Source organism: Carlito syrichta, unplaced genomic scaffold (assembly GCF_000164805.1).
Source record: "Carlito syrichta isolate Samal-C Ts95f unplaced genomic scaffold, Tarsius_syrichta-2.0.1 Scaffold167470, whole genome shotgun sequence".
NCBI classification, from domain to species: Eukaryota; Metazoa; Chordata; class Mammalia; order Primates; family Tarsiidae; genus Carlito; species Carlito syrichta.
Window position 1 is genome coordinate 645,936 of NW_007111566.1, and position 20,227 is coordinate 666,162.

At 33.9% G+C, this 20,227-nt stretch overlaps 1 protein-coding gene across 1 annotated transcript in view; it reads left to right on the forward strand.

Annotated features, from left to right (window-relative positions):
• NHLRC2 (NHL repeat containing 2) overlaps positions 1-15,617 on the forward strand; it is a 63,033-nt gene extending 47,416 nt beyond the window's left edge. Inside the window, exons 7-11 of the mRNA XM_008051150.2 lie at positions 1,925-2,156; positions 2,718-2,840; positions 3,757-3,966; positions 5,183-5,402; positions 15,205-15,617. Coding sequence (XP_008049341.1) covers positions 1,925-2,156; positions 2,718-2,840; positions 3,757-3,966; positions 5,183-5,402; positions 15,205-15,473 — 1,054 coding nt within the window. The 3' untranslated portion in view covers positions 15,474-15,617. The remainder of the gene's footprint in view (positions 1-1,924; positions 2,157-2,717; positions 2,841-3,756; positions 3,967-5,182; positions 5,403-15,204) is intronic.
• The last annotated feature ends 4,610 nt before the right edge of the window (positions 15,618-20,227 follow it).

Sequence of the window (20,227 nt, forward strand, 5' to 3'; positions counted from 1 at the left end):
GCCTGAATTTCCTAATAAGTAGAGTTGTCACTCTCTTTCATAATAGGAAAATAGTCACTCGGGTCACATTAGCCTGCATCTTAATTTTAAGGAAGTATTATTATTACCTTATTACTGATCTTCAGGTAGCAGGGACCCACTCATGTTTTAAAAGTTACTGTTTCTCCCTATTCTTTCTTTTATATAATTATGGGAACTCCTTTTTTAACGTGTTAGGACTCCTTATAGAAATTACCTTTCAAATAATTTGTTTGCATATTAGTTATTACATGTATTTTCTGGTTAGCTTATTTTTAGAAGTTTATTGAATAAGTGGCCATGGATTATACATGCTATATCCCTTTGCCTCTATCCCCTGCCCCCCCAAATTAGCATTGGTAACATAGAAACCCATAAGTGATGGCCATGTTAGGCTTGTGCTTGTACCGTATTTAGAAATCATCTACATATACTCTGATTTTTGCTTCCTAAGTCAACTTCTTCCCTTCATTCACCATATCGTACTGCTATGTCTTCCTTACAATCCCTCTGGCATAAACTTAGAAACTAAGGTATAAAACTTTCTCACTACAAAAGGAATTGTTGCAGAAGTCCTTTATTTTTTTAATTTTTTATTTTTAAGAAAAAGTCAGGATTTTTTTATTGATACAGGATATTCACACTAGTTCAAATTATACTATGGCTAAAGATGGACCACAATAAATGGTTCTGAGCTTTCTAGGAGACAGACAAAAGAGGAAACATGTTCAGAGATGATATTCATAGGATTCATCCCATAAAAGCAAGGATGTTAAAAAACACAGTTATCTTTTAATGTGGCTCAATTTTTTTAACCATCCAATCATTTTCTGAACTTACTGGCATCCTTTCTAAGCCTCTTTTCTGCATGCATCTCTTTTTAACTTATGTTTTGTTATCTTTATCCACTACTAAATTGTACCATCTATGAAGACACAGGCCTTTGCATATCAGTTTTTATATAACATTGTGCCTCACACATGTCAAGTCCTTTAAATAGAAACTGTTCTAATGTATATAAGAAATTTATTTGTACAATTGATTAAAACAGTATAATCATCCTGTATCATTTTCTTAATGGTATTCCTGACCTGGCTATCCTTTCAAAAACTATTCTTTAATTCCTGTTGTTAATTTCTAGTTATATACAAGAACACAAAACATTTTTAATGAAATTTAAACTATCAGAAACTCAATAATCTTTTTAGTTTCCTTTCAGAACCTAATACTGCATGAAACTAAAGTCAAGATGTTAAGGTGGGGAAAAAAACCTATCTTATCAATAATGTGATCATTATTTTTTTGTTTGTTTGTTTGTTTGTTTTTTGAGTTGGAGTCTCACTCTGTTGCCCAGACTGGAGTGCAGCGGCCACTCCCGGCTACCGCAGCCTCGACCTGCTGGGCTCCGGCGATCCTTCCGCCTCAGCCTTCCAAGTAGCTGGAACTACAGGCGCGCTACCATGCCTGGCTAATTTTTTTTTTTTTTGGATTTATTGTAGAGATGAGGTCTCACTGCCCAGGCAGGTCTCGAACCCACGGGCTCAGGTAATCCACTCACCTCAGCCTCCCAAAGGCGCGGGATTACAGGCTGAGCCACCAAGCCCGGCTGATCATTATTTTTATATAGTATTTCTAGCTCTGTTAAGGATTTCCTCTCTGGCCTGTGAGAGTAGTTTCAGTTTTCTATATGTAAAGGTACACTAGAAAGGGCCCTACTAAATAAGTTAATGATTGGAAAAACAATAGTGAAAGCTGACTTGGATAACTTATTTTGGCTAAGATCATCACTGTGTATTTTTATTTTATTTTATTTTTAACAATGCTTATCACTATTGATTCGTTCATTTACATTCATTGGGCACAGTGGGCCACATGTTAACTCTACTTATGAACTTGTCTTTTTCAGTGAGTTAAAAAAAGGAACCTGTCTTCGCTTTGCTGGAAGTGGAAATGAAGAAAATCGAAACAATGCATATCCTCACAAGGCGGGTTTTGCTCAGCCTTCAGGCCTTTCTCTGGCCTCTGAAGATCCCTGGAGCTGCCTATTTGTAGCAGATAGTGAGAGCAGCACAGTGAGAACTGTCTCACTGAAAGATGGAGCCGTGAAGCACCTTGTGGGAGGAGAAAGAGATCCCATGGTAATGAAAATCACTCTTGCACAGTATGTTCAGACAGTGACCAAGCTGGCAGTTTCCTGAATTGTTGGAAGTTCTTAAGATTTCAGAGATCATTCTTGGCCTATCTGTGAGTTAAAGTGGAAGTCAAACCAAAGGAAGTATGAATATAAAGAAACAAGTAACAAACTATCTAAGAAAAGTAAACTGACTCTACTTAATTACATATAAATGTTAAGCCTTCAGGGAAAAAGAAATAATGAAATATTGATTATTGGAGAGAGGGAGAAAATGTAAATACTGGGCAGTGGAGTAGAAAGAGCACCAGACTAGTGAACTTGACCTGTTCTTTACCAGATGTTGTGAGTAAAGCTATTAAGTACCACAGATTAATACAGGTTCAAAATTCTGTCATTTTTTTTCTAATCTGAGTCGAGTACCCGGCCCTATGTATATGAAAATCAGATCTTTTCATTTTTCAACTTAAATAGCATCTACAACTATCTTAATATTCCCTTATATCCTCATAAAACAGTATAAAACTATAATAACTGCTGTTTCTTTCTTTTTTGAAAAAAATTAAAGAATTTATTTGCTTTTGGTGATGTTGATGGAGTAGGAATCAATGCAAAGCTTCAGCACCCCCTTGGAGTAACGTGGGATGTGAAAAGGAGTTTACTTTATGTGGCAGACTCCTACAATCACAAGGTGAGTCTTGACAGAATTACATAATACCTTGCCTTTTGTATGTGATATTTAAAATGCTGAGAGATCTGTGAGCCTCCTACAACTGCCACTCTAAAATGTAGAGAGGATCAATAGTCTTTGACAACCATATACCACCTTGTACTTTCTTTTCTTGGTCCTTTCATTGCCAAGAGGTTATGCTGATACTCTGAACTAGGAAAAACACTAAAGCAATTCCAATGGCAGTGACTAAAAGTTGTGAATTGTATTCTATCAAAGTTGCTTAGATAAATCAGGTGAAGGCAAGTAGCAGGGAAATTAATATGTCAACTAACAAATGAACATTTTTGAACTGTTGCATAATTGCAGTACCTGCTAGCAAATAATTGTGTTTTCAGCAGCATTTTCATTTTTAATTGTTTACTTGTTTAATTGTTTCAGTTTTTATAGCATTTTTCTTTTTTACAAAAATCAGTGGATAATACATGTTAATGCAGTATTTAATTTTGTGAGACCATGAATTTAAAATAATTGAGACATAACTGGTAATCATTAAGTTTAACAAAAGCAGCAAATCCTCAGGTAATGCAAGATGCTCAAAGAGAAAGTCAGTTCATTTGTGAAAGTGTGTCTCATTGTGGAAAAAAACAATAAAATTAAAAAATTTTAATTCCAGTATTTCATCAAAGATTGCTTCTAGAAAATGGATGTAACCAGGGATTTTATAGTTTTTAGCTCTTAAAATAGAGAGGCTCCCTATAGATTGTAGTGTTTGACTTTTCAAGAAAATATGGAAATACCTATTCTTTTTGTGAGATTTATTATGACTACTAATGTCAATCAGAAATTCCCTAATTTTCTTGGTACTACAGCTATCCTTAGCCACAACCATAAAGTTGATCTTCAGATATATAAATGTTTGTTCTTTATTTTTTAGATTAAAGTTGTGGATCCAAAAACAAAAAATTGTACAACATTAGCAGGAACTGGAGACACAAATAATGTTGTCAGTTCCAGTTTTGCCGAGTCAACTTTTAATGAACCAGGAGGCTTATGTATTGGAGAGAATGGTCAGTTGTTATATGTGGCAGACACCAATAATCATCAAATTAAGGTGATGGATTTAGAAACAAAAACTGTATCTGTGGTAAGTAATCTTAAAGTAGAAGTTAAGGGGTGTGGTTTTTATGAATGATATTAAGATCCTCACAGCACTGACAGAGACATTTGGGGGGTAGGCTGTATTCAGAAGAGTGGTAAGTGGATGCCTCTGTTGTATTTAATAAATAGACTAGCAGGTCTGCTTTAAGTATATCCTGTTATTCTTAAAATAAAAGTTCCATCTGTGCTGAGAGTTTGAGAAAGATACTGGAAGTTGGAGAGAAGTTGATGAGCCCTCAAGGAAAAAAAGATAAGGACTTAGATCTGTTTTTAAGTGTATATACTGACACACAGTGTATACATGTACTATATGAGTTAGGTTGTTTAGCTTTTTGTTTTTCAGTGATCCTTACATTAATGTATAATTTTTGTTTCTTATGGTGAATGTATTACCAGTATAATCTTTCGTTGGAAGCACATTTCTCAAGACATTGAAAATAAGATTGGAAGAAACTTAAGTTACAGTCAATTTTTAAAGATATTGGGCATGATCTCTTATAGAATTTTCAAAGGGAAATGTCTATTTCAAGCTACCTCTTGTTGTATGACATTTACCTGAAAAAATGTAAGAGTTTTTTTGTTTGGTTTTTTCTTAAAGTCTAATAATTTGTAAGGTATATGTTTTTTAAAAAGATAATACCATAACCCGTGTCATTTCCTTTCATATAGATCTCTGATATAAAATGAATAACATCAGGCTTGGGCATGTAGCACCATTTGTCTGCCAGTGCCGAGGGCTTATGCTCTGTTTTGCATTGACAGCACATTTTCAAATCAAAATATGAACATATTTTAGATGTTTATTAAATAATTTATATTTTTGCTGATATTAAGCTAAGATAGTTTTAAAAATGAATAACATCTTATAGTTGACAATGAAAATTATTAGAGAATTCTATTATGTCTACTACATTTAAATTTACAAAGTTTTGCATTAATTTCCTGCCATCTGTAAACATTGGACAACTAATTCTGTCTCATTCGCAAGTATTGGTAATTTTTTTTTTGCTAAGATCTACTTTTTTTGTACTTAGAAAATAATCTTGAGAGCATCTAGATAAACACATTATAATTTAGACAAAAATGGCAATTAGTTTCACTGATATAGAACTTCATTTTCCTATAAAGTCTAAAAATAAGCTCTCTCACTCTACAATTACTTTAAAGTGCTTGTGTTTTAATAACATTTTCTATTTTCCTAGCTCCCCATCTTCAGCTCTGAAAATGCTGTGGTAGATGGCCCATTTCTGGTAGAAAAACAGAAGACATTACCCAAACTGCCTAAATCTGCTCCAAGCATTAGGCTTTCCCCCGTGACTACATGTCCTGGCCAAACTCTACAGTTCAAACTAAGATTAGCCCTCCCATCAGGAACAAAGCTAACTGAAGGAGTATCCAGTTGTTGGTTTCTAACAGCTGAAGGTAAGAATATAATCTTGCAAGTACTAATATTTCATACATTCTCAATGTTTAATCTAGTAATTTTTTCACCTATTATGTGATATTTTTATTCTGTATGGACAAAATTTTAGGGAGATTATGTGAAAGTTATGAATCCAGATCTAACCTTGCTTTGGCAGTTTGTTTTAGTTTTCAAGATTCTTTCCTCCCTTTTATTAAAGAACAGTGTAATTCACCGAAAGTTGTATGTCAGTCGTGAGCACAATTTCATAGGATATGGACTTTCTTATACCTCTTCCCTCATTCCAATCTTGTTCTTCATTCTTTTCTTGTTCTCAGAAAGAACCTCTTAGAGTTAAAAAGTCTGAAATAGAGAAATAAAGTGGAGCCTCCTTATTTAAGCCTTTGTACTTGGATATCCCCTCAGAGGGGACATTATAAACCTACCAAACCAATCGATGTCCCCTCTTGGACATAAAGAGATTACTGGTGACTTATAAAGGACAAACTTATGCAAGTTAAAAACATACATTTTTAAAAATGTATGTTTCCTTGAAGTTTTCCCTTCAAAAACAATGGAAAACCTATGTCCCATCTTAAATTTGTCAAGCTTGTGATCAATCAGATGATAAGTGGTTTTTAGGAATCACAAGTGCATCCTTTCACATCATCTTTGAACAACAGACTGGACAATAAATTACATGTTATTAATGTGGAAGGAAGAAAATGAGCATTGTCTACTCAAATAGAAAAACACCAGGTGGAAGATGTCAAGCACATTACTGTTGCACATGTATCAATGAACCTGCAGTGCATGTCGGTGACTGTTTCACATGTTACTACACATTAGAAAAATATATAAAATTCATATTTTTTTGTCATAAATAACTCCTTAATGTCCAAAATTCCATTGTAAGCCAGATAGCTTTACAGTAAAATTATGACTTCCAGCGCTATGCTACTTAATATAGAGTGATTTGTTTTTCACTATTTTGCTAAAAAGTGCAGTTGAGTTGCTGGTAGATGGTCCATGAGATGTCTCCGAGTGCAAAGGGTTAATATCTTTTTCTATAACTTTTCCTTCCAATCACTTTTATGGACATTTCTCTCTCTCTTCTGTATTTGAATCACAGTGTGAACTGGCTTATTTCATTAATCAATGGTAAGAAATCTGTATACTGCTTGACTTGTGGTAGTGCTTTCCAACATCTGTAACCTAGTGGACAGTAATTTTAGTGTGAAATCTTAATGATCCAGAGCTTCTAAAGTATGACTTCTTGTCTCTAATGATCCTCCTCTGTCTTTAGTCTCCCATGCTCTTTCACACTTTCTCACTCAATCTTCCATTTCCTCCCAACCCCTCCTCTCTCATACCCTCTCACACACTTTTCTTTTGTACATTACCCAAATCCTGGCTTTATGCCTTTTTATGTTCATATTTTCTCAGGACAGCAGCTATTGGCCTACAACTATCAACTCAGTATCCAACCAAGAACACGAAGAAACGTTGGTAGACTTGCTGGGAGGAATTGCTAGTTCGAGTTTGGGAGGCTGGCTCTGGGGTGATTGACTGAGCCTATGGGGAAACCACCCCCACCTACTCCCCACAACAGAAAAGAATGACCATGTAGTACTAGGATGTTGGGAGCTTGCTCTGTGGACAGAATAGTACTCAAACCCTGCCACTCCACAACCTTCTGTAGGTTAAGAGCAAGTCCTAGACTGCCAATTTAACTGCAAAGTCTGAAAGTATTACATCAGCTGGAGGTTATTAATTTACTGTCTGTGTAATTAAAGAACAGTATATTGACTTTGTAAATAACATACTGACAAATTAACATGTTTATTTTAACTCTGCATTGTCAAACACTAATTAATTAATATTGTGTCATTGGGATATAAAATACAGATAGTATTAAAGGAAAGTGAAATAGTCTATAGAGAAAATAGCTGTTTTTTTCACTTGTCTAAGATATTGTTTCCCTTTTTATTATAGAGGGGCAAATAAACTTTCAGATGAATTCTATTTTAATATTTTTGAAAATTATGTATTTTATAGAGTTTATTTGTACACTTACAGTTAAGGGACAGCTTCTCTTCTTAGCTGGTTAATCTTAAAGTGGTTAGAATATGTTAAAGTTTAAAGGCAAAAAAACAGGCAGCATAAAAGCACATTATAACTTCACAAATTATATGTGTGATCTATGTGAAAAATACCTAAAGAAACATTTTCTGTTTTATTTCTAGATTTGGCCATCAGCATAGCACCGTTTTTTATTTTACTTGTTTGATTTAAAATATAAGGAGTTCTCTATTAATCTCACTAGCAAAATCAAGCATTAAATGAAAGCTACTCCTCAGTCTAGGAATGAGGGGAAAAAAAGAATTTTTTGTTATTTATTTCAATAGCTTTTGGGGGTACAGATAGTTTTTGGTCTGGACTTTAAGTGTACCCACCACCCCCACCTGTGCACATTGTACCCAGTAGTTGATTTTTTTGTCCCTCTACCACATCCCCTTCTCCCCCTTCTGAGTCTCCAGTGTCCATTATACCATATTGTATGTCTTTGCAACTCCTTAGTTTAATTCCCACTTCTAAGTAAGAACATGCAGTGTTTGGTTTTCTGTTTCTAAGTTAGTTTGCTTGGGATGATGTTCTCCAATTCCATCTAAGTTGCTGCAAAGACATTTTTTATTTTGAATAGCGGAATACTATTCCATGGTGTATATATACCACATTGTCATTATCCACTGATCGGTTGATGGGCATTTGGGTTGATTCCACATCTTTGCAATTGTGAATTGTGCTGCGATGAACATGTGGGTACAGGTGTCTGTTTTATATAATGGCCTTCCTTTGAGTAGAATCAGTAGTGAAATTACTGGATCAAATGATAAATATACTTTTAGTTCTTTGAGAAATCTCTATACCAATTTCCATAGAGGTTATACTAATTTACACTCCCCACAGTATATAAGCGTTCCCTTCACATCCACACCAGCAACTATTTTTTTTTATTATTATTTTTTAATTATGGCCATTCTGGCTGGTGTAAGGTGGTATCTCATTGTGATTTTGATTTGCATTCCTCTGATGATTAGTGATACTAAGTATTTTTTTTTTTTTTTTGGACATATACATCTTCTTTTGAGAGATATCTGTTCATGTCATTTGTCCACTTTTTAATGGAGTTATTTGCTTTTTTTTCTTGCTGATGAGTTTGAGTTCTTTGTAAGTTCTGTTATTCATTCTTTGTCAGATGTATAGTTTGTTAATATCTTCTCCCTTTCTGTATTTTGCTTGTTTGCTCTGTTGATTATTTCTTTTGTCTGTAGAAGATTTTTAGTTTAATTTAGTCCCACTTATTTATTTTTGTTTTTGTTGCAATTGCTTTAGAGGTTTTAACCATAAATTCTTCGCCTTGGCTGATGTCCAGAAGAACTTTTCCTAAGTTTTCTTCTAGGATTTCTGTGGTTTTAGGCTGACATTTAAGTTTTTAAACCATCTTGAGTTAATGTTTATATATGGGGAGAGACAGGGATTAAGTTTAATTTTTCTGCATGTAACTATTCAATTTTCCCAGCACCATTTGTTGAATAGAGTGTCCTTTCCCAATGTATATTTTTGTCTGCTTTGTTAAAGATCAGTTAGTTGTAAGTATTTAGGTTTATTTCTGGGTTCTCTGCTCTGTTCCATTAATGGGTCCATGTGACTGTTGTACCAGTACCATGCTGTTTTGGTTACTGCAGCCTTGAAGTCAGGGAATGTGATGCTTCCAGCTTTGTTCTTTTTGCTTAGGTTTGCTTTTGCTATTCTGGCTCATATTTGGTTCCCTATGAACTTTAGGATTGTTTTTTCTAATTCTGTGGAAAATGACATTGGTAGTTTGATAGGATTGTATTGAATCTGTAGATTACTTTGGGTAGTATGGTCCTTTTAACAATGTTGATTCTTCCAATCCATGAGCATGAGATGTTTCTTCATTTGCATGTGTCCTCTACAGTTTCTTTCATCAGAGTTTTGTAGTTCTTCTTGTAGTGACATGTTACCTCCTTGGTTAAATATATTCCTAGATAGTTTAGCTTTTTCGGCTACAATTATAAATGGAATTGAGTTTGTGATTTGATTCTCAGCTCGGTTGTTATTGGTGTATAGCTGTGCTACTGATTGTGTGTGTTGATGTTGTATGTATCCTAAAACTTCACCGAATTCATTTATCAAGTCCAGGAGTCTTTTGGATTAGTCATTAGGATTCTCTAGGTATAAGATCGCGTTGTTGCCAGAGTGAGATGGTTTGATTTCTTCTTTTCCAACTTGGGTAAACTTTCTTTCTTTCTTTCTTTTTTTTTTTTTTACCTGAATTCTCTGGCCAGGACTTCCAGGATGATGTTAGATAGAAGTGATGAAAGGTGGGGATCCTTGTCTTGTTCTAGTTCTTAGGGGATATGTGCTAAACTTTTCTCCATCTGCAATGGCATTGACTTTGGGTTTAACATATATGGCTTTTATTATTTTGAGGAATGTTCCCTCTGTGCCTGTTTTGCTGAGGGTTTTTATCATGAAAGGATGCTGGATTTTATTAAGTACTCTTTCTGTGTCTATTGAAATGATCATATGAGCTTTGTTTTATGTAGTGGATCACCTTTATTCACATGTGTATTTTGAGCCACCCTTGCATCTCTGGGATAAAACCCACCTGGTTGTGATTAATGTGCTGTTGAATTTGCTTTGCAATATTTTACTGAGAATTTTCACATCTGTGCTCATAAGTGAATTTGGTCTCTCGGTTTGTTTTTTTGTTGTGTCTTTTCCTGGCTTTGGTATCAGAATGATACTGGCCTCATAGAATGAGTTAGAGGGGATTCCCTCTTCTTCAGTCTTGTGGAATAGCTTCAGTAAAATTGGTACCAGCTCTTCTTTGAAGGTGTGGTTTAATTCAGCTATGAATTCTGGATTTTTTTTGTTGTTGTTGTTGTTGGGAGACTTCTAATTCTGTTTCGATCTTGCTACTCATACTGGTCTGCTCAAGACTTCTATTCCTAATTCAAGGTTGTGGGGTTGTATGTTTCCAAGAATTTATCCACTTCTTCTAGATTGTCTAGTTTGTATAGAGGTGTTCATAATAGTCTTGAATGAGCTTTTGAATTTTCTCCAATCAGTTGTAATGTCTCCATTTTCATTTCTAATTGAGCTAATTTGAGTTTTCTCTCTTCATTTCTTAATTAATCTACCTAGTGGTTTGTCAATTTTGTTTATCTTTTTAAAGAACCAACTTTTTGTTTTATTTATGCTTTGTGTTTTTTTAATTTCAATTTCATTTAGTTCTGCTCTGATCTTCGTTATTTCTTTTCTTCTACCTGCTTTGGGTTTGGTTTGTTCATGTTTTTCTGGTTCCTTGGAGTGTAATGTTAGGTTGCCAATATGCAGTTTTTCAGTCTTATTAATGTAGACCTTAAGCACTATAAATTTTTCTCTAAGCACAGCTTTGGTTGTGTCCCAGGGGTTTTGATAACTTGTTTCATTGTTGTCATTCGTTTTGAGGAATTTTTATATTTCCATCTTGATTTCATTGTTGACTCAAGGATCATTCAGAAGCAGATTGTTTAACTTCCATGTTTTTGTTTGGTTTCATGAGTTCTTCCTGGAGTTAATTTCTAGTTGGATTCACTATGGTCTGAGAAGGTGCTTGATAGGATTTGATTTTTTTTAATTTATTGAAACTTGATAGATCTGTCTTATGGTCTATCTTAGAGAATGTTCCATGTGCTGATGAGAAAAAAATGTATATTCTGTAGTTTTGGGTGGAATGTTCTGTAGATGCCTTTAATTCCATTTGCTCTAGGCTCCAATTTAACTTGGGTATTTCTTGACTTTCTACCTTGATGATCTATCTATCTCTTGCTGTTAGTGGAATGTTGATGTCTCCCACTATTATTGTATTGCTGTCTATCTCTTTTTTTAAGGTCTAGTCAAATTTGTTTTATAAAGTTGAGGGCTCTGGTGTTAAGTGCATATATATTTTAAATTGTTATGTCTTCTCATTGGATTGATTCCTTTATCATTATATAATAACCATCTTTGTCTTTTTTTATTGTCTTCTCATTGGATTGATTCCTTTATCATTATATAATAACCATCTTTGTCTTTTTTTATTGCTGTTAATTTAAAGTCTGTTTTATCTGCTATGAGAATAGCTACTCCTACTCATTTTTGGTTTCCATTTTCATAGAATATTTTTCCCCACCCCTTTACCTTGAGTTTAAAGGAGTTTTTGTGTGTTAAATGGGCCTCTTGAAGGCAGCAGATATTTGAGTTGTGTCTTGTAATCTATTCTGTTAGTCTATATCTTTTTAGTGGGGCATTGATACCATTTACATTTAGAGTTAATAATGATATGTAAGGTACTGTTCCATTCATCATACTTATTGTTATCTGGTTGTTTCATTAATTTTTTTTTTCTATTATGTTGGTGTTTATAAAGCTTTATGATTTCCAGCATTTTTCTACTGGCGTATTTCACCCTTCTGTTTCAATATTTAGAATGCTTTTGAATATTTCTTGTAAAGCCAGTCTAGTGTTGACAAATTCCCTCAGTGTTTGCTTGTCATGAAGGACTTCATTTCTCCTTCATTTATGAAACTTAGTTTTGCAGGGTACAGAATCCTTGGCTGATAGTTACTCTATTTGAGAAAATTTAAGATAGGGCCCTAATCCCTAATGACTTGTAGGGTTTATTCTGAGAAGTCTGCTGTTAGTTTGATAGGTTTACCTTTGTAAATTATTTGATGCTTTTGTCTCGCTTCTCTTAAAATTATTCCTTCATAATTACTGCATAACCAGATGATTATATGCCTTGGGGATGAGCTTTTCGCTATGAATTTTCTGGAAATTATTTGAGCTTCTTGTATCTGGTTGTTTAAATCTCTGGCAAGGCTAGGGAAGTTTTTCTGCATTATTCCTTCAAATGGGTTTTCCAAACCTGTTGCTTTCTCTTCTTAGGAATACCTATGATCCTTAGGTTTGTGTGTTTCACATAATCCCACATTTCTTGAAGATTTTGTTCCATTCTCTTGTTGCTTTTTTTCTTTATTGTTGTCTGATTGGGTTAATTCAAAAGCCTTGTCTTCAAGTTCTGAGACTCTTTTTTCTGTTTGTTCTAGTCTACTGTTAAAACTTTCCACTGCATTTTGTACTTCCCTGAATGGTTATTTCACTTCCAGAATTTCAGCTTGGTTTTGTTTGTCTGTTTGTTTGTTTGCTTGTTTGTTTTTAAAGGTGTCTATCCCTTTGTAGAATTTTTCATTAATGTCCTGAATAATTTTTAAAGTTTCTTTACGTTGGTTTTCAGTTTTCTCCTGAAGCTCACTGATCAATTTTAAAATCAATCCTTTGAATTCTGTGTCTGGAATTTCAAAGGTTTCATTTTGGTTAGGGTCCATTGCTGAAGAGTTAGTGTAGTCTTTTGGGGGTGTTGGAGAACTGTTTTTTCATATTGTCAGAATTATTTTTCAGGTTCCTTCTCATTTGGGTAGACTGTTTCTTCTTATTTGAGGTTGGCAGGGAGCTGACATAGGCACTGTAGGGTTCCCTTGGTTACATATAGCCTTGGTGTGGTGAGTTTCTCAATTGCCAGCTGTGGCAGTCTTGTGCTGGGTAACTGCACTGGCTCACAGCATCCTGTGTGACCAGAGTGGCTTGGAAAGTGGTGTTAGCTGGGGTTCTGGGATCAGATTTTTCTCAAAGCTGAGGTATTATATCCAGTGTGGTGGGCTATGCTGTTGACCTCTGGTCAGGAGGTGATGCTTGTGGGAAAAAGCCAGCTGCAATGGTAGCTGTAGGCTTTCGCCTTGGCATGTGTTGCTCCAAGGAAGTGTCCAGCCATCCTAGGTGGATAGCGAGGCTCTGCAGATTACCCAAATTTTCTGTCTGTTTTGAGCCTTAGGCGGGGAGTATGGGGTGGAGAAGCTCAAACACCCAACAGGTATATACTCTTGGCTTATCCAGTGGGAATTAGGAGGGAGTCCCAGGCCACTGGAGTAATGCTGTTGTGCAGGGCAGGCACAGAAACCTTTACACAAGGAGTGATATGTTACTATGGCAACAAATCTCACCCATCTCCCACCTTAGCCTCAGGCAGTTTGCCTTCTAAATGTCAAAATGCAGTTAGTACTAGGTATTCTCATAGTAGTCCACTCCAGCCAAGAACTGCCTGCCACAAGGAGTTTGCCTAGAAAGCAGCTGCTCGCAAGGGTTGAGCTCCTGGAATATGGCAGCTGGAGCTGTTCAGAGCTTGCTTTCTTTCTTTTTTTTTTTCTTGCACATTCCTCATAGGTTTCAGCAGAGCACGACTGTTGGTAAGGCAATTTTCCCTGAGGGACTGGAGTCCCACAAGGCTCAGGGGGTCCTCCAAGTCTACTGTAGGAGCACAGAGCTCCTGATTTCCCTCACTCACTTTCCCCTATGTATCTGGAGGCTGCCAGTGGTCTGTGATCGGGGTATCCAGATCAAGTCAGTGGATTTTTCTCTTCTTTGCACTATGTGGTTATTATCAGTTCTTTGATGAGTCGTGGGGTTTGTTGCTGGTTCGGTTCCTCTCTGAATGCTAAGGAAACTCTGTCTTGGTTTATACCATAGGAGAAACACACTTTTAGCTGCCTCATGTTGGCCATCTTGCAAAAACAAATAATTTTTTTTTAAAATGTTTGAAGGCTTCTACATAAAAGCTCTTCTTTCACTTATCCTTTCACTTTCTTACCCTTCACCTTCTTACTTTTATGTAACATATTTTTCTCATTTGATTTTATTTAATCTGCAGAACATTAGAAGCAATAAGCTAAAAGAGACATCGAGAGAACTGACAGAGGCAGGTACTCTGAGTCTGCTGGCTCATCCTGAGAATACAGAGAAGCTAAAACATAGATAGAGCATTTCATCATTGCTCAGTAGTTGGTCCAGTTTTTGTACAGATGCACCGAGTCATTGATCAAGACATTAGAAGGCATTCGGTATACTCTATTTCAGATGGCAGGAAAGCTTTTCATATGTTTCCCAAGTGCTGACTCTCGGTATCTGCCGTTATCTTAGGCTGAACGTCAGTGTAAGCCTGTGCTCCCTCAGTTTAGAACGTATGTTCCTTCTGAGAGAAGACCTGAGATGCATAAAGACATTTAAAGGAAACTTTAATACTGGAAGGCTTAACAAATTTTAGTGGTTTATGGGATTTTTGTTTTATAGATAATCTGTGTATTTAAGTTTAGGAAGAGTTTTATGTATTAAAATGAGTTATACAAAATCTTGTTTTTACATTGTTTAAGCCCATACAGTAATACCTGTTTCTAAAGAAATTAGTGTATTTTTTATTGCTACTTTTGACTATTCAACAGTTTATTATTATCTTAAATGGAAAGTCACTACAGAGTTGTACATACATTTGTATTCCCTAGATAAATTTATTTTTTAATTTTTAGATTATGTCACTGAGGACCTATACCTATTTGGTAAAAATGATGTGTTTTTTTAAGCATCCTATGTTTATTTAGCTGTATTTATTAATATTCAACTTGATTTCAATAGAAATAAGCTTATTTATTTTACAATGTTCCAACAAAGGGGGAATTATAATAATTAGATACAGACTGAGAACTTCTCATGGGTGGTCATTATGTATTATTTATATTTATGTCCTTCCCACAGAGCACATGTCTGGCACTTATAGGCTTTCAATGAATGTTTCTTGATTGAGTTAATTTGGCCTTCATAAGATTTTTTTTCAATTTTTTATGTCTTCTTATATCGTCTTAATTCATTTTTTTATTTTTCTAGGTAATGAATGGCTTCTTCAAGGACAGATACCATCTGGAGACATAGAGAGCATTTCCAACCAACCAACAATTTCACTAGAAATTCCTGACAATTGCTTATCACTTGAAGCCATTGTATCGATCAGTGTGTTTCTTTATTACTGTAGTGCAGACAGCAGTGCTTGCATGATGAAAGCAATTTTGTTCAGTCAGCCTTTACAAATAACTGATACACAACAAAGTTGCATAGCTCCAGTAGAGCTCAGGTATGTATTTTCGCAAGCTAGCTAGCAACCCAGCAACGCAGCGCCCTGTCCTCCATCTTTTCCATCACTGTAACTTAAGAAAGAAAACTTTATCTCTGCCTCTGGATACCAAGACGCCCATTGCTCAGTTCTAACAACGGGCATTACAATAAAGTTATACTCCTTACTTGCTTTTTCATTGTAATCAAATTCCTTTGTTCTGGCTGTATACTAGCTAAGTCGTTGATCATCATTTGAATTGCGATATCATAATCTGTGGTGCTATCTGGCACAAGACTGAAGTCTGCATTACAGTGTTGAATATTATCTTCAGATAATTTGCAGTGATTACTACTACTAATAATAATACCAAATATTTTAACTAACTTTTCTACCTTTATTAATCACCGTCAACACACTTGAATGTGTAAATTTCAAAATAACTTTAGACAGAACTTAAGCTCCTAAGCTCCAGTTCACATTTGTATAAGGACACCTGCTATTCAAGGCATAAGGTCTATAGTAAGCCAAAAAATAATAAAATTTTTTTTCATCACAGTAGATGCTTAATGAGCACATGGGTGGTAAATATGATCTTTATTCTCTGTGATTTTCTCAGTTGAGATTTTTAAAAGAGAATTTTAATCTTTTATTATAAATTATTTGTTGCTTTAACATACCTTAATAATACCTTATACCTTTATACAGATAAAGTTGGACATAGAATCTCTAAGGACATACATATCTACTCCTTTAACTTTATTTTTGAGTGAACACATTCTTACCAGATGACTTTTCAGGAAAAAAAGGAGTTAGGGACACAACTGCTTCTGATAAAGGATTTATTTTGACAACTAAATCTGATGTAAGTGGTTATGTATGTTGTTTTAGAAATTTATATTTTGTTTGTAAGCATTGAATGCAGATTTGTTGAGTTTTGGTTTTGGTTTTTTTGATTCCCATATTCAGGATTTGAATTGTGATCATTTATTGTGATGTTTTTTCAAATCACTTTGAAGCCTTCAAAGTCAAATTTTTAATGTACAGTACTTTCATGCTATTAGTAGGTAGAGTATATCTTAATATATTATTGTTTAAACTATTAAGGCCGAAAAACAATGAGCTGATAAAACTTTTTAAATTTTTAACCCTAAGAAATAGCCACTGAAGATATTGAAAGTTTTTATTATTATGGTTTATCTTTATAATTATTTAAAAGCCTATTTTTGTTTTTCCTAAAACCAATTCAACATGTTCATGTTTTAATCAGCTTATAAGATTTTAAAAACATAAGGTATATCATGTTTATTTATCCAGTAAATATTTCTAGACAATATTGCATTATATGCTTTCCTCCCCCTCAAAAACGATGCTGAATTTGAAGTGTAGTCTTTTAAAACACTATGTCTTGCCATTAGTTTTGAAACATAGTATGTTTGTTTTATTCATAAGGTTAGTGAAATCTGTGAAGAGAATGTATAAATCATAACTTGATTTACTTAGTACTTTGCTAAAGCTATTTTTAAGAGAAATATAGATGTAAAATGAAAAGGAATCCTGTTTAAAATTATATGTAATTACCTCATAAACTTTTTCTCTCCACAATTAAAAAATAATGTCCTGTAATAAAAGAATTTGAAACATTTATATTCTCTTTTATGGAGAATAGGCCTTAGTTATTTTTAATTTCATTTGACTTATTGTTTTTCTCATTTCTGGTTGGACAAGATGAGAATATTTTGGCTCAATCCCTTCCTGTTTAAGGACATAAACAGTTTTCTCTCTAAAAGAAGTACATTAAATTTTAATTTGCTAATTTAAAAATATTTGATAATTTATTTTTCAGTTATAATACACAAACACATTGTATTATATATTTTCGTGTACATTGAAAATGAAAAAATATTTTTTAGAATTAATTACCCTTTGTCTAGACAGACTTTTAGGTTAGTCCTAAACTTACATTTTTCTTGACTTTCAAAGTACACTTTTATTGAACATTCTTATTCTCACCCACTGCCGATCTGTATTTTTAAAAACTAAAAACATTATTTATAGTAAATATATATTTATAGTATAATTTTTAATAAATTGCACTAAAGCAATATAAATAGGTTTCTAGAATTGATGACTAGCATAAACCTCTTGCATAAGAGAAGCACTAGAAAGTTTATTTTTAAAATATCTTGATCTTTGACTTCTTTTTTCTATAAGGACTTCTGTATATTTTTAACTTTTGCTTTCCTTGTTGCATAAATTATGATGTCCAGGGATAGTTTAAAGAGCAAAATTTTTGTGCAAGCCACCTTAATCAGAATGTCATTGATGTGACATGACATACACTTTGACATAATACCTGGAATCTTTGCCCTAAATTTTTATGCTGCTTTGTCACTGTTTTTTCTTCCTCTCTTTGTAATCATTTTACAAGTGGTAGAATTTTTTAAATTCATATTCAAGATTGATATGATTTCTCTACAGAGTTTTGCTTATCTTGTATATTCTGTCTCAAGCAAATACTGAACCTATTCACAAGGAAAGCCTTGCAGTTTAGTCACCCATATGTGTAACTTTGGCAAAGTTCAATGACTATAAAACACGATTTTCTCCTTAACTCTTGTAAAAATATATTTAGTTATAGTATTATCAAGGCTTCAGAAAACTATAAATTTTAACACAGCCAAAAAAAATTTAATACGTGTGTTTTATATATGTATTTTTATCTCTGTGTGTGAATATACATACACAGATGCAAAGATCAGTTTAAGATTATCTCATATTTCTTTTATGACCAATATACTTCTAAGCTAATATCATGAGATGAGTAATTCTTTGCTTGTTTTTCTATATTTGAAAAATGTGGGTAAATGTTGAAAACATGTATGTCTATAATATGATTATTTTCCACCTGTACAAAATTTACTATTAATTTGTATCTGCCAATTAAAATGACTTCAGTCTAGCCAATATATTTGGCATTATGTTTAAGAATAATCATTAAAACCTAACTAAATTCTATAGTTCACAGTTACATAAAAATAGATGCAGAGAGAATATGTCAATTATGGTTCCCCTGAATGATGAATTATGGATTTTTTATTTTAATTCTACTTTTCTATATATTTTTTTCAGTGAGCAGTCTGTTGTTATTTAAATCAGGAAATAAAACTCTAAAGTTTTTTGAAGATTTAAGTGAATTGTAAGCACCTTTTAAAGTCACTTTTATTACCAAAGATCATAAAATAGTTTAGAATCCTTTGATCTACCAGTTCTCTTAAGTATGTGATTTTGTGAAGATATGAAGATTGAAATTATTGAAGCTTTTTTGTTCTGGTGTTTTTATTGTATAATGTCATACTGGGGTAAGAGCATGAATTTTTGCAGTAACTTGGATTCAAATCCTATAAAATGGGGCTAAGATATCTGCCTTATGGGGTTGTTATGAATATTCAATGAAATATTGTTTGTAAAACATTTAGTAAGTAGTGAAACTGGTAATTTTTTGACTTAGTTAAATTAATGATAATTTATGACCATAGACACATATCCCTTACTGTTTTCTTTGCACCTGAAATTTCTAAAGGAAAAGATTTCTTCTACCAACTATTTGGTATGTTAATATTCTCCATAGAGTTGAGTACAAGAACAGAAATACAGTTTTATAATGAGTCATATTGCTATTTTATAAATAATGTCATAGTTATAAAGCATACTTACAGTTGTATTAAAATTTTTAAAAGGACCTTGCAGAACTATGAATAATAAACTTGCTTTGGTTTGAGAGCGTCCAGATATACTCACCCCAAATATATAACTACAACATGTGCCGAACAACTTATACTGGAGTACTTATATCTTAACCAAAAAGTTTCATTCTGATGGTGCTTTATAAAATCTTCAAAGTGCTTTCATGTATATTGCTTCATTTGAACTTCAAAATACAGATCAGACAGATAGATGGTATGTCCCTTTTACAGTAGAGAAGACAGCTTTGGAATATTGGTGATACAACTGAAGGTCAGAAAGCTCCAGGATAATGCCCAGTGCCTAAAGTGGTGCCTGGTACCAGCAGATGCTCAGTTCTGTCAAGTGACTCAAGGGCGAATAGTGAGTGGTAGCTCTTATTCAGGCACAGATCTCCTCCTAATCCCTAACTCTACTCCAAGACACAGAGGGAAAACACTGTTCAGTTAAGGGTACTTGCTGCTGTGGACCCTTTCTTAAGCCTTCAAATAAAGTAATAAGAATAATAGCTAATGTATTGAGTTCTTACTATTTGCTAGCACTTTTCTAACTGCCTTATATGTACTAACTCATTTAATATGACAACAGTATGAGGGACTATTTTTCCTTGTTTGACCCTTGAGAAAATAGAGAGAGAGTAAGCAGTCATATCAGCATGAATCAAGAGCACACATTTAGGGAGTGACAGAGCCTGGATGGAAGTCTGCTCAACTTCCTGCTCAAGTCACCTCTCAAAGTAGATTTTTTTTTAAAAAAATACATTTCTTAACTTTATATAGTAATTTAATCCAAAGAACCCCAAAAGTCCTAGCAATGGTTGTGTCTGAAAATTTACTTGAATTTAATTATATGACTTTTCATCATATACTCATCATTCAGGTCTTAGGACAGTCTGTATAATTGTTTCAGATTTTATGTACCACTCTTTCTTAATTTCAGATATTATCCAGAGTTTTTCTTGGCAGATGGATATATTAAAGAAATAGCTTTCCAATGTTAGTTCCAACAGTGCTGTTTCATTTGGTCTTCTAAAGGTAATTAAGACCTTGTCATAAA